At 36.9% G+C, this 15606-nt stretch overlaps 1 protein-coding gene across 3 annotated transcripts in view; it reads left to right on the forward strand.

Moving 5' to 3' along the window:
• The first annotated feature begins 3371 nt into the window (after positions 1-3371).
• The window catches only part of LOC135435817 (mucin-5AC), a 29171-nt gene continuing 16936 nt past the window's right edge, over positions 3372-15606 (forward strand). The window contains exon 1 of one of the 3 annotated variants that reach the window (XM_064693035.1): positions 3372-5168. In XM_064693035.1, the coding sequence (XP_064549105.1) occupies positions 3942-5168 (1227 nt within the window). In that variant the 5' untranslated portion in view covers positions 3372-3941. Of the gene's footprint in view, positions 5169-12898; positions 14076-15606 lie in introns of those variants that run through there. The other 2 variants (XM_064693036.1, XM_064693037.1) reach the window with 2 other exon arrangements.

The following is a 15606-nucleotide window of genomic DNA, read 5'->3' on the forward strand; positions in this document are numbered from 1 at the left end:
ATTGCATTCAGGGTGTTTTAAAAAGACCAATAGAATACTTGTCACGACAAGTATTCGGTGTTCTGTTTAAAAAAAAATATAATTGTGCCCTTTAGTAGAAAGCTAAGAAGAAGAACAACACGTCAGCACACTTTGGGCCAACTATAATTTATCGCACCTGGGCAGCTGGTTGTACTTGTATAGAGAAACTTGGCTGTAATCCTCGTCATCGGTTCGAGCTGAAGTCGTCGCATTTATTGTAGGGGCGTTGCCCAGGGTCTGAGTTTTAATTAGCCTTGAGTGCGTGTGTTGCGCCAAAAGGCATCAACAAATTGTTATATAAGCCACACGCCTAAAAAGCGTTTTTAGGGCCTAAACATTGTCGTCACTTAGCCAGCATTTGCAGTTGACCAATTTACGCAGCACGGCGAAAACGTTGTAAACGTTGCCGAGAAGACGTGTTTCTTGCTTTTGGCTTATAATGGCTGATATGTAAGCGTTTATTATGACCCTGAATGTTGTCGAATGTTGTACAGGCCAGGCCCCGTCATGGCAAATGTTAAGGTTAGCGGACCTACAGAGGCCATAACTGAAACCAAAACGTTTTTAATTCGCGTGTTTACGACAAAATTGCATGTGGCTCGTGTTAAGGCAAAAAGCAAACAGCAAACAGCAAGAAACAACGTGGAAATCTCGTGAAATGAAAATATTTTCGAAAACATAAAAAATATCTGCAGTAACATTTACACAAATGAAAAAAGTTAGACAAGCAAAGAGTGTACTCGACCAGGAATTGTTCTGTACACATTTCCGCAAAATATACTCGTTATAAGTTGTATTCTAATTTGTCTGTGGGTATATACAAAAAATTACATTTTTGAACTTTTTAGTTTATGAGAGAGTAGAGTAAAGTATCAGGAAATTTGGAATAACCAGCAAATAAAATGTACTACTATTCTTAATGATGTTCCCAAAAATCCTAGTAGAATAGTCGATAACAATTATAATATTTTTTTTAAATGCCAAATAGAAATATCTAATTCTTATAGCTTCAAATATTACTGCTAAGTTCAGCTCGTAGATCAGATAATGCTCCATCTACTCGAAAATGCCGGCAATTCCGTGTGAAAAAATCCGTGCACAGAAAGCACAATACCACAAGGACATAGTAGTTAACATAGTTTTACTGTACCACGATACCAAGTAACTACTACTTATAATCTACCTGCCACTTCGCCGTCAACATTTGGCGCATAGTTGAATTTTCGTTTTTGAACTGAACATTTTAAACAGAACTGGGAATTTAAAATTCTTACGGCACATAAATGTGTTCGTCCAAAGTTTTTCTTCAATTTTTTTTTTGTATTTTTCGCTGTGAAATGATTTCGCCTTTTTGCTTTTTAAGCGTTCAACTTTATCAGAGAACTTGAAGGTTTCAAACTGAAAGTCAAAATATAAAAGTTTGCACATTTTATTGTTTGATGAGTTTTGAATAGTGTGCGGCCAAAGGGTGTGGCGATTGTGAAAATTGTTTTCTCTTTCGCTATACATATCTCTCCTCTCTCCTCTCTCAACTTTTTGCTTTTCAACAAATCATCCATAACGAGTTGTGAAATTGATTAATGATGGATGAGTTCAACATTTTGGGCAATTGAATAGAGAGAATAATAGATAATCTAGAATGGGTTATGAAAAGTTTTAATGTTCGAATTTTATTTAATAAATATTAAAATATGCCTATGCTATATAAAATTATTACATTTTATATAACAAAGCATTAATAGCAACCAGCACTTTGAAAAACTTAGGTTGATATACGATACTTATAATATTGACTTATATTTAAACTTTTAGAACTTTAATTATATTCACAGCCATTTAATATTTATTATATTCATTATTTAATATAACTTGTATGGGGCATGCCAATGAGAACTTTGCAGTAACGATGTTTAAATTTAAGATTTTTTAATTTAAGCTAAACTGAAAAATCTCTATTATTACACAATCTATACCTTACATACACATTTTAAAGGACACTTTGCAGCTTAGCAGATAGTTTATAAAACATTGTAACATTAAAGATGTGCGTCTACCATATATTCATATTATTTTAAGTACTGTTATAATATTATACTGTTAGCTTATCGTCGTGTTCCTTGCAGTAAATCCGTCTTTATATATAAGTGAAGAGTAAAATCGCCTAGTCGAAATCTACAGAAATGTGCAATGCCAGAGATATCAAAATACATAATACTGCAACTCATTTCATTTCAATTGAAAGAACAACAAAAAAATTGTTGAAAATGTAGTCGAGCTGACACGAACTAAGGATTATCAAGCGTTGTGTGTGTGCATGTGTATTTCAACTTGTTAAGCAAAATAAAAAAAAATATAAAAACTAAATAGGAAAATTACATAAAACGGGCTTTAGGACGCTTCCATGCTAAGCTCACGTTAAGAGCAGCTGCAAAACAAAAAAGGATATACAGAAAACATTCAAATTAAAATATTCGATTTAATTAGGTACATGTCCTCTGTGTGTGTGTGTGTTTTTAGAATTTAAACGCTTTTTGTACTCTAATGGACACTAGTTAGACAACTAGCAAACAAATATATGAAACATATAAGCAAAGTACATTTTATATAAATATAATCCAGGCAGCTTTTAGCAAAACATATTTAAAATAAAAATAAATTAAATATTATCTCAATTATTTGTATCATACGGCCCGAGTGAAGAACAGTTGAAACAAAGGATACACACAGACAATACGCCCCGAAAAGTATGCAATTCGATTGTGAAAAGAGCACATTTTTGAAATGTTTATAAGCAGAGAGTCGTGAAATATATTTGTAAAAAACAAAAGCACAAAAAAAAAAAAACGAAACATATTTTTTAAATAGACACCAAGCGATAACAAATTTTTTGACATATATATATACATATATTTTTTGATAATCCAACAACAGAAACAACAACAAAGCGAAATGCACAAAAACGTATTCCCCAACCTAAGTTAAGTCAATGATTTTTTTTTAAGTTTCGTTAGGTTAAAGCATAGTTTATATATTTAAAGATTGTTATACCAAATGAAATATTTACTTTTGATGGTTTCAATGAGGTTTATTTTAAACGATTTTTATATGTCACTCGGTTGAAGCTTAAGCAAGTAATCCAAAGTACAATCATTTTTGTCAGAACAGACACAAAACAAAACATAAATAATAAATACTACACAAAAAGACCTAAATGAAACAGTTTATTGGCTAGACATAATGAATTGCACAACATTTTAAAGGAGAGTCACATCAAATTAGGTATATTTACAGGGACAGACAGTAACAAATACAAAAACAGAAACAAAAAATATAAACAAATAACATAAACAACAATACTTTTGCTAAAAATTTTAATGTTTATTTTACAACACGCTTAATATGAGCAAATGAAAAGTGCTGCAGATTAAGATTATATTTAATTCAAGTGTTGTTAGAGTCGCTGTAATAGAGGTTAAAATCGCGTAAATTGAGGTTAGGTTTGCAAAAAGTGAGGTTAGATTTGATAACTGCTTAAATTGAGGTTCGAGTTGATAAACTTCAAGTCTAAACTACTAAAACTGAAGTTTAAAGCAAGCTTTTTACCACAAGAATTGAGTTGTACTCAATATTAACGGTCAAATTTTAAGAAGAAAGCTTTTTATTGACAGAATTGAGATTTGACTGCTTAAAAAGTGGGGTTACTCAGTGAGCTTAGAACTGCAAAAAGTGAGGTTAGAAAGCTGGCAAAATTTTTGGTTATAACTGGCAAGTGAGGATTAAATAAATGCATATTGAGATTATAACTGCTTAATAATTGCGCAAATTGATGTTAGAAAAGTAGAAAACGAGTTCAAACCGAATGTTATTTAGGCGTAAATTATAGTTAACAACTAGAGCTACATCTAAGCGCATCAAGCAAAATGTATGCAGCTGCTGGCGGCGCCTCGCTGGCCTCGCGCCAGGCGCGTCAACGCCAGCGACAGCAGAAGAAGAACTTACAGCTACAAGCGAAACTACATCCACCGAAACCAGCTGGCGTTGGTGTCGGGCTCGGCGCTGCCGATGGTGGCGCCTCGACGCCAACACGCAGCCAGTCGCGGCAGTTCCATCAGCTGCCCACAAATTATTTGCGGGCACCGCAGCCGCAGGGACGCAAACTGAGTGCCACCTACACGCAGTCCCGATCGCTGCTGCCCATCGAGGAGGCCGGCGATACGCAGTCGGTGTTGCAGCTGCGCATGCACTCGCACACGCATGGGCATGGTCACGCCCACGGCCTGCACGGGCATGGCCATAGTCATCTGCATCATGGTCTCGGCGCTCCAATACAGACGCCCTATCAACAGTTTGCCTCATCACATGGACGTGTCTCACCGAAACTCGTGCACCGGCACAGCGGCAGCAGCGCTGGCTTCCACCCAGCAGCAGCAGCAGCAGCCGCGGCGGCGGCAGGAGCAGCGGGTGGAGGGCGGCTACATAAATCGGCAACGGCCACGCTGCCCCTGGTATCGCAAATGGAGGCAACGCCGCCAACGACACCCGCGTTGCCATCGGCTGCGGTCGGCGTTAAAACGACAGCGGCGTCGTTGGAGACAGACGCCACGCCCATGTTTTCAGCAGCGCCAACAGCACTGGGCATGGCCATGGCTAGCACATCCGCAGCGGCGGCGGCGGCCGCCGAGGCTGAAGCTCATTTGGAGCTGGCCGGCGCGGCGGCCATGTTTGTAGCCCACCATGATGCGATCATTGTAACGCCGGCCACGCCCATGGCCTCGCCGGGTCACGCCGCAGCTGTGAAGCTGCGACGCGCCGACGACGACGAGGAGCCGCACGATTCAGCCGAGCGTCAGCCCCTAACCGCCACGGATGCCTACGACGAGGATGAGGCCATGCAGCCGCCCAGCGGTCCGCTAGAGCGCAAGTGCAGCGTCTATCGCATGCGCCGCAGCGATGCATTTGAGCAGAGCGACGCCGGCGTCACCGGCGGCCTCAAGCGTCAGCTGCGCGAACTGCAATTCCAACAGCCGCAATACGTGCCGCTGGTCAGCGATGAGCCGCAGCTGCTCTTCAAAGGTCTGGGAAATGGACGCAAGATTCAGATATGCGCCTACTGCGAGGAGGGCATTTGCGTCTGTGAGCACATCGAGGTAAATTCAGCAGTTTCTAAAGCCAAAGTCTGCCTAGTTGTGTCTCTTTTCTTTTTTTTTTTATATATATTATATGTGTGTGTGTGTGTGTCGTATGCTCTTAAGTGTAAATCTAATCTAACTTAATCTTGCATGTTCTGTATTCTAAATGTCAGCTGTGTATCTCTGTGAAGGCTTTAAGAAGTTGGCATGCCCCAGGGTATACAAAATTATATTCAATTTGAAGTGATCAGAGTTCTATAATATAACACAATATTATTTTTTTAATGTCGGATTATTACAGCTGGGCTCAGCTAATTTGATCATTCTGACTGCAATTTGAATTAGAAAACAATGAGAGAGTTACATCGAAAATATTTCTTTTCCAAACACGATTTTTTCTACTTTAAAATATTTATAAAAAATGTTTATTATTAGTTGATAAAATATGCTTCATTTTAGATTTAAATCTATTTAAATAAATAAATAAGTTCTAAGTTTTCAGTTAGCCAATTTTTCTGTGAGTATGTTTTTATCCAAATAGTTACATACGCTAAATTATTCTCAGGCCTGATGCTGTTTTATATATATTCATTTAATTAATGTGGGTATAATCTGATTCTGTGTGTATAGAATAACTGGTATGCTCTATTGGAATTTATCAACTGGCATTATTTTAAACTTTTTTTTAAAGCTGCTGCCAATGTCAATAGCGTCAATTGACCCACTCCCAAAAGGAGAACAAAATTTAGCTCTCCATTTCGTTAGGTGCTTGCAACTTTTTCCATAGCTAACCTTATTTTGCTGCGATGCCATAACTGGCAAGAATAATAACAGCAACAGAAAATGGGAAGCGCATAATGTGCCTTTGTATCGGCCTGATAATGCGACGCCCCGGAAAAGCTTGGCAAGCTCTTCAATAGCGCCGCCCACGTCGCGCCACGCCCCTAAGTAGATGCAGCTGCTGCCAAATGTTGTGTAAAAGGCAAAAAGCAGCTCAAAATGTGTGCCATAAAAGTGTAACATTCGGTGGCTCAAGGTGAGCGGTGGTGCCGTGGTGTCGTGGTGCGGAAGTTGAGTGGTTCAGAGCCTTTAAAGTTTTTCTCGCTTGCTCTTAACGCAGTTATTGCAATTATTTGCAATTATTTGACTTGCATAAAAACTGTAAAAATAAAAAAAAAATACATCAAATATTGCAAGCTCAGAGTACCTGGCTGTGAGATGCTCTCTACTTCAAAATACACGTTTATTTTTTGGCAATAGCTTACCATTTTCGTTGATCATTATGAAAACAATTGAATACATGGATTGCCTTCATTTAATAATGCTTGACTAGCAATAGGAATTTAAAAATCGTAATGCATTTTTTTGATATCCCTAAATCTCTCTCGTGAAAGCCTGCAGTTTGTCTATACACTTTTGCCTATAAACTTATCACAACTTTTGCGAACAGGGTATTCAAAATTGCACAAATTAAACAAAACTTTGCACAAAGGAAAATCTCTGTACCAAACCGAGGAAAATGGTTGCACAAAAAAAATAAGCAAACAGCAAAAGCGAAGGGCGGCTAAAATTTATTATACGCCCACCCACGCGCGCCCTCTCATCCACTCTTTCGCCCCCCTCTTGCACGTGCTGAGTGGCCACTCAAGTCTCTAAGAGAGTCATAGATATATATATATGTATGTGTAGTACGTACTTATATATAGTTTCTCTCACATAGTTCGCACAAAAACAACGGCTAGTAAATTAGCTGGAAAATAGTGGAAAAAGTGTGCGGCGAAATGGCGGACGCCAAAAATGTGGAAAATAAAATAAAAAGCAAACAAAAAAAAGCACAACGAATGTCATAAAAAAGTAAAATGAAAATCCCAAATAACGTATTTGAAAGGTAAAGAGGCGAAACGAAAGGTGTAAAAATACGTAGAGCTCTTAGGCCAGCATGAATAAGCACATAAACAAGATGACGGCATTGAGATTGGCAACTGCATTAGCTTTAATTGCACCTGCACAGGGCTACGATCAAATCACATTTATTTTTCTTTAAGACTTTGCAGTTAAATATTTAGAAATGGTTTGCTTATAACATATCCAAATTGTGCTATGGATTGTAAAAGAGGAACTTGAACTTGATGTGTTCTTCTTTTCTTACAATTGGCGTAAATTAAAATGAAATAAATAAGTCTTGGGCACAATATAAAAGGCAACCCTTGATAAATTACCTTAACTTGGGATTCAAGCCCAACATTTTGGCATGCGTAGACCTTTTACTATATGATGCAATATTTATTGCAGTACGTTTAATATCTAACACTTCTGTTTAATTTGTAGTTGCGATTGTTCAAATTTAGAAAAAATTGATTTAAGTGCCATAAACGAAATTTGCAGACCCTAAACTATTGTCGAAAAAAAAAAAAATCACCAATCAGCATTACGACTGAAATGCCAATTGTTAACGCTCAACTGTATAGCTGCCTCTTTTTGGACATATTTAAGCCCATCTCTGACGGCTGCCCTTTTGTTTTGCCTGCTCCCTCACATCGCAAACTGTCATCGAGCAGCAATTTAATTTTCAATTACGCGATGGCTGCCACAAAAAATGAGAAGAGAGAATTGCACTCCCTGTCGTTGGCCATTCCAAAATTGCAGTCTCAATAATTACTCAAACTGTCGCCTGTGGCTCACTATCTGTGGCCCACTCCCATGGCCCATCGCCAGCCCCCCCCGGGCTACCCTCCGGGCTACCCTCGACCATTTTACAGGCTCTTCATCATGTGCAGCCTGTTGGCGCTGACCAAAGCCAGCCTCACAGGAGACTCGTTCGTTTCGGTTTTTTTGTGTTGTTGTCGTAATTGTTTGTCAGGCTTGTCGTTGGCTTTTTTTACTATTGTTGTTGTTGTTTTTGTCGTAATTGCAAGTGACATATTGAAGTCCCAGTTACGCCATTTGATTGAAACCCCTGCCCTTCCCGCACCCCTTCGATGACAATTCACAATTAAGTGACAATCAGTGGGACAGTTGCGCCGCGCCGCAGCGACTCTTGAGTTTGTTCGCTGTTCGCCGCATGCTTTCCGGCTACAGAAATTCAATTTCAGTTGCATAATTCATTGACTCACACACACAAACATAGATGTGTTGTACCAATTTTTAAGTCCAGCCACATTTAAATTCATTTTCAATTTTTGGTCCGCTTTTCTTTGCTCCTCTTTTGGCAAACATTTGTCTTCAATATTTGCCCATTTTATATATTGGGATGTGTGCGTGTGTCCTGATTGTTGCAGTCGCCATCGCCAATAAAAAGCATTTAAAAAGACACAAATTATAACGTGCTCCCCACAGAACTCAATTGCATTTGACATTTTTATGGGCATACAAATTTACGAGTCAATTCTGGAAATCACTTTCGCCTATAAACCAGTTTAATATATAGCTCTCGTTTGTTTTACTTAAGCATTATCTGAATGTGCTGAAATCTATTCAATTCGTATTCCGAAAAGAATAAACTTGAGGCTTAGTATCGGAGGTGTTTCTTTTAATTGAGCTTTTACAAGAAACCCTGAAAAGTAAATACATTTTCAGAAATTTTGAGATATATACCAGATATCGACAATATTTTTGGAATACATTTTTCAAGGACGTTTTTTTGTTCAAGATAACGGGAATATTGGAAATGATTATTATTTCCTAGAAATGTAAAGAAAATTGCGTCAAAAGAATTCCCTAATCGATTTGGAAACACTTTCCTCTCATTTCACATATTTATAAAAAGTCCGAATATCAAAGCATATTAAGTTTTAATTCCTGTTGAATGTGCGAATATTATTGCGACGTTATGCATGGTTTCGATTAACGTGCCGCAAATCAGACGAATGCAAATGGCTCAATTAACGGTTGGCTTATACGGCTGAATAAATAATAGTCAATACACGCCGCAACCATACCAGACTCAGACACACTCACTCACACGGAAGACAAATGATTGTTTTGGACAGTCAAATAACATGGCTTTCAACGAGGACAGTTGCCATTTCTCACGTGTGTGGCAAGCGGCATGTGGCATATGCAAATTTTTCGAGACGATTCACCGGCTTTAATTACCTGTAGACAAGGCACTCTGAGCACCCTCTCAGCCCGCCCAGTTGACATGTGAACAAGAAAGCGGGCGCTGTGCCAAAATTGTTGCCAATACCAAGACGAATGCGAATACTGAATACTGAACACTGAATACTGAATACTGAATACTCAGTAGAGTACGACTGTTTGCAATTCGCATTAATTAGCCAACGGGTTGCAACTTTGTCGACGGACCGACCCATCGTGCAACACGTTCCCATTGGGCCCGGCTGTAGGAGGGCAGCGTCTAATGGGCTCTCAACTGCGTTTATTATGGTCAAGTTTTGCATATGCAAGCCACAACCTTTGAGGTGTTATTGATTTATCTTCCAGAATGCAACCGCATTTAAATGTGAAAGTTGACTTCGGCTTGCGGCAAGATATTTCCATAGGTCCCTTTGGAAAGACTGGGCAAGTTTAATTCAATTTTTACTTTAGTCAGTAGCTGAGGATTTAATGGGAAAGAGTTTTGAAGAAATACCTAGAAAACATAAAATATTGCCTATAGTTAGAATTACCTTTTTTAAAGTATGACTATTCACCTTCGTTTGGCAACTTATTTCTCACTTTTTTATTTCTCCCATCAAGAAAGGATATCCCTATATTAAGCAACCCTAAAGCTCTAGAAATTGTTCAAAAAAATTAAAAATCTTAAAATCATGATTTCTTAGAGCAACAATATTTGCTTTTACTAATCTTTAGCTTTTGTTTTATCGAAATAATTCAATTTGCTTCACTTCAAAAATTCTTTTGTTGCCGCTGCCCCATTGGTTTTACCCTTCTCTTGATTTCTACTTTATATGGATTTCAATAAATTCGAAAAGTTGTCAGTTTTAATACACTCAACACAATTGGCCCATTAAATGCAGTCAGGCGGAATGCAGGTCGTGATATATGTATATATATATATGTACATATGTATATATATATGTTTTCACGCACACATTGCCGAAAATCATTTGGCAAATTAATTTTCATAACATATTTTATGCGCTTATGTTGTCAGCGTGTGACATTGTTGCTGCTACAAGAGCAACAACAACAACAACAGTAGTTGCAACATGTGGAGAGACCAGTGCCAAAAACCCAGCAGGCAGTCTGTCTGTGTGTCTGGGTTTAATTGCAAAAATGTTGCAATCTTTTAGGCGTTGCAAGCGAACAGCTTTTGTTATGTCAGATGTTGTGTGTGTGTATGTGTAAGTGTGTGTGGGTCTCTGTGCGGCATGTTATTGTCTATTAACGGCCCTGACTGCAATGCTGCTGTTTGTGTGTGTGTGTGTGTGTCATGAATCTGTATTTCATTAAAATTTCATCTGCATCGTTCAGCGAGTGACTTTTTCCGCTTTGCGCTGTTGAATTATTGAAATTTTTGGGTTTTTGCAGTTGCCAGTTTCGCTCAGTCGTTACGCTACCAACTTGCTCCCAGCTATGAAGCTACAAAGAAAAAAATCACAAAAGAACAGCTACATGATTTCGAATAATAAATACCCTTGTCGGCATATAACAGATGTGCTTTAACGATCGATGGTGGCAGATTTTAATAAGAACTTTATATAGATCTATTAAAGCGAAGCAAAGCTTGTAACTGTTGCGGTAGGTGTAAATGTTTTAAGATACAAGTCTTGTACACAAAAAGGCAACCTTTAATCTATCACTAAATCGTGCGATCTTCGAAACGTATAAAAATGTCGTACTTAGCTAACTCTTATCAGCATAGGCAGATTGGCTGTTGCTGCCAATCAAGAATATATATACTTTAAGGGGTCGCAGATGTGTTACATGCGTCTTAACAAAATTGTAATACCCTATGTAATGGTAAAAAAAAAATAAAATAAATAAAACAGTAGCAACTGCAACAACAAAAAGCTACTGCCTCGTCCGCTGCTACTGCTGCATTTGCATATGAATTCCAGCAGCTGCAGCAGTTGCTCTGCAACTTTTGTGATTTTTCAGAGCCGCGAAATGGTCTCTGAAACATTCATGCATATAGTACGCCCCACACTTTCACACATTCACACATACGTATGCTTAGAAGCTGCATCTCTTTTGGGCTGGCATTTGAATTATGGCTTAGCAGTGCTGTAACATGGCTTATTCGAGTTTTGGTCATAAATATTCTGCTCTGTTTGCATTACTCACAAGATTTTTCCTCGAGATTTGCCAACGGCCTGCAGAACTTTGCACTTGATTCGTCTTTGAGCTTTGAAAAAGCAAAGGAAAGCTCTGCATGGGAGTATGAAAAAAAGAGCTGAAAATTGATTTGAGTCAAATATTAAATTATTATGAATGAGTTTTGCTTTCCGTTTTACCCAACGGTATATTTAACGAGAAAATACAATAATTCACTGCTAAAACTGCATATTTATTGATGCAAATTATTTTTGAGCAGTCGTTGAAACTAGTTAAAAGACTGTAAGGCCAACAAATCGATTAAATTGATGTTGATAAAAATGTCAAAATTTAAGGAAAACAATAACAATATATTACAATTAAAGTAGAACATTAAAATTTGAACTACATGAAGCTTGAGCCTGAATATAAATCAATAATAATATATTTAACGGCTTAAATAGAAATAATTGAATAATTAAAAATATAATGAATCAAAACATAAACATTTAATTAAAGCACAGAGAATAATAAAATAAAATATAATAAGTATAAAATAAAATAAAATAGAATATAAAATATTAATGCAAAATGTATAAAGTATACATATAATGTGTAAACAATAAATAAATAATTTAGATAGGTTAATAGTAAAACCCAATTGTTAAATGCATTTTTATAAAAACATTAAATAATATTATAAACTTTAAATACACATAAACTACTCAACTCAATTGAATCAGAATATAACTCTTGAGCTTTAATCTTTGCCGTTTTCCTTTTGAAATTGCAGCGTTGCCTAATTGAATTTCCATTTTAATCCTTCTGTTCTTATCACGCAGACGTCATGTTGTCAATTTTAATCCTCTTTGAAATATGCAGTCAATAAATAATTGACAGCTTTCGATTAACGATTGTGTTAGGTAATGTTCGTAAATTATTGCGGCGTTTGGCTTGACTTAAAATGGACACAAACATGTGAGATAAATACAACTCAACTAAACAACAAATACTTTAATTTATTCATAGCAAGTTTTGCAAGGCTAATAGTTACTATTCATGACTAAACTATATATACAGCTATCTGAAAATTAAGAAAAAAGTAACTGCAACATATGTGATATGAACTATGTAAACTAAAACTATAAACAAAATGGAAATATATTCTAAATCAACATGACATCAACTGGCAGCGAAAAAAACAAATCAAATCGTATAATAAAACCAAATAAAAAACGTAGTTGACCGTTGGAGAACTGCGTTCAAAGCTTTAAATATATTTTCTACTAGTATAGAAACTGTTAATAATGATGAAAAACTAAAACTCAAACGCACCATATGTGATCGAACATGATTAAATATTGAAGAAAAGCAAAAAATTAGTTAAGCAATAATTAAGAACACTAAAAACAAAAAAAAAACAACGACATTGCCTTCTTTCATTTACACGCAAAACGTAAATTGAAAACGTAGCTTAAAAAATTCTATGAAACAAAAACAAACAACCAAAGTATGCTAATCAATAGGATTTTTAAAAAAAATTTCGAATCAATACCAATAACAATTTTTCTACGAACGCATTAGCTGTAGTTTAGTTAGGAAATGCATATACTCAGTCGGGCAATCAATTATGGTTACGCGATAGTGCGCTTACGTTAACGTTACGCGAAAGGCCGATGTCAATATATAGAAACTAATAAATGTTTAAAGCTTTCAATGCCAAAATACAAACGAAAATGAAATCACCAACGAATACGTTGCTGCGTGACGTGAACGCAACGTAACAACACAGTAACGCGTTGCGTTACGCTACGTAACGGCAAAACAATAGACGAAAAACTTAAAATCGCCCAACAATCAACTCACGTCATCGTCATTTCAACTAGTTAAAAACAAACATAATTTCGTTACGTGTCGTTACGTTAAGTGCGCGCATCATAACGGTAACATCAGCCTCCATTGTGGGACAACGTAACAGCAGGTCACATAAGTCATCGCTGGACACAACGACAACGACAACGACGTAACGGAGCTAGAAAGTAGAGCCGACCACTTGCGATTCAACGCAGCACATCCTCAGCCCGCCACTCAACTGCGCCAGGACCACAACACTGACGCAGTTCCTCAACACCAACTATACAACAATAACAGCACAACACATAGAGAAAAAAGAGAAAAAAAATATATATATACTTAAATACTCTTTGCTTCTATATATATATATTTCTATAATCCTCCTCCTTGTGCCTAATCGAACGTGCGCTCATATTACGTTTTATTTCTTTCGTAAGTTACGTTATCACGGCTGTGCGCATAACGTAACCATTCACGTGACAATTTGTTACGCTATTATGTGCTGCCACATGCAAATCGATTGATTGACGGAACTTGAACTCGATATTGTTAACGTGACTTTTAGTTTTGACGTTTTTAAGCTCCTAAACGTAACCTGTATCATCCCATTGATTTCGTACTGACGTTGACGTTAACAAAGTTTTACTTAAAGCAGACGTTTTGACCGTTTAAACTCGTACAACAAGCAAAACAACAACAACAAACAAGATGCAGGCCGCATTGATGCTAAGATCGAAATCTCGGGTGGCGAGAAGAAGAAAGCTACGAAAATTAGGTGGAAGACTTGAGTTGCCTAGTAATGTAGCAACTAAAGAAATAGCTCCATTTCCTCGTTATCCACCTGAGTCATGGGTAATAATATAAAATACCAAAATACAAAAAAAAAAAAAAAAAATCAAAAGAACTATAATTAACTATAATATACCACACTCTCTCTCCCTCTCTATAAATAATAGAAAGGCAAAGTACTTAAAATCAATTTGATTGCTTTCTATCTATAAATTGAACTTATCTAAACGAAATAGCAACGAGCGCAAAACTCTCTTTAAAAAGCCGTCAAATGAAAATCATCAGCTAAAATGAAATTCTAATGCCCTCACCCAAAAAAAAATGTTACCCTTATCCAGTTAAACGATATACCCTTAAACCGTATACTAAAATTAACCCAAACTCTTTACCATCTGACTATCTTCTCAAACTATCTCCCTCTACTGTATCTCTCCCTCTGTCTCTATCTCTATGTCTATCTCTCTCTCCAAGACACATTCCATTTTGATTTTGTCAAACCCTTTCCCCCAAACATTTATTTCCACAGAGCATTTGGTTTAGTTTTGTAGTGTGCCTAGAGGTGAAGCACAAGTTCTATGCTAGGTTTAACTAGTTTTTCTCCAATCTTTTCTTGCAGTTAAGTTTTAAGCGTGCCCAAAATTTGTTTGGAATTGAAAACATATAACCAAATAGACCTATCAACCGCTTTGGAACGTACATAATCCAACTTTGCTCTGTCTCGTTTTGTAGTGAATAATATTCCATATACATAGTATATATGAAACTTTAGATAGATAGATATTTCAAGTCTTGAGCGCTCTGCCAGCCAACTACCTAATGCGCTGTACAATTAGCTTACTTTCACCTATTTTTCAATCATAAATACTTATATACATATATAACTAATTAATATATATCTTTATATATATATATATATCTAGCGCTTTTGCTCTACTTCTAAGCAACACCACCCAACCACCTTTTCTTTGTCCGCCTAAGGCTTTTACTCTGTCTATCTCTCTCTCTCTCTCTCACTTTCTCTCTTACTCTTTCTATCTCTCTCCAACTCTCTGCCTATCTATAAACGAACTATAACTCTATTAATGCTCTATAATCAATTACCCTATCTATATAAATCTGTCTCTGTCTTTCAACCCACAACACCTAGCTTTAAATGTAGTTTCTGTACTGCCCCACAGCACAGCCACCCCACAGCCCAACCCAGCCAAACACTACTTTCACCTACTTTGCACCAGCTTTAAACTAACTGTAAAGTAAATAATCTGAGTACTATCTCTCCCTCTGTTTATCTAAATTAATAAACTACAACGTGTGTAGCCCTTCACTCACTCCACTCACAAACAGCAAAACAAGTAACTATATAGTGCGCTCTTTCTACCACACTCGTTGCACCTAAACCCCTTTAAGTAACTAGCCCAGTAGTACTTTAAAAACAATTATTAAGCAAAACGCTTCTAACTATATCCCACATAAACTCAACTTAAAACTAAATCAACTAGTAAAAAAAATCGAGCTATGAAATATCAAATACAAATTACCTACATAACTAAAAATATAAAGCACATCAATCAATTTGACTTACACCCACTCAAAA

Source organism: Drosophila montana, unplaced genomic scaffold (genome assembly GCF_035044405.1).
Source record: "Drosophila montana isolate Dmon_TW-CO22-7 unplaced genomic scaffold, ASM3504440v1 contig_3729_1, whole genome shotgun sequence".
NCBI lineage: Eukaryota > Metazoa > Arthropoda > Insecta > Diptera > Drosophilidae > Drosophila > Drosophila montana.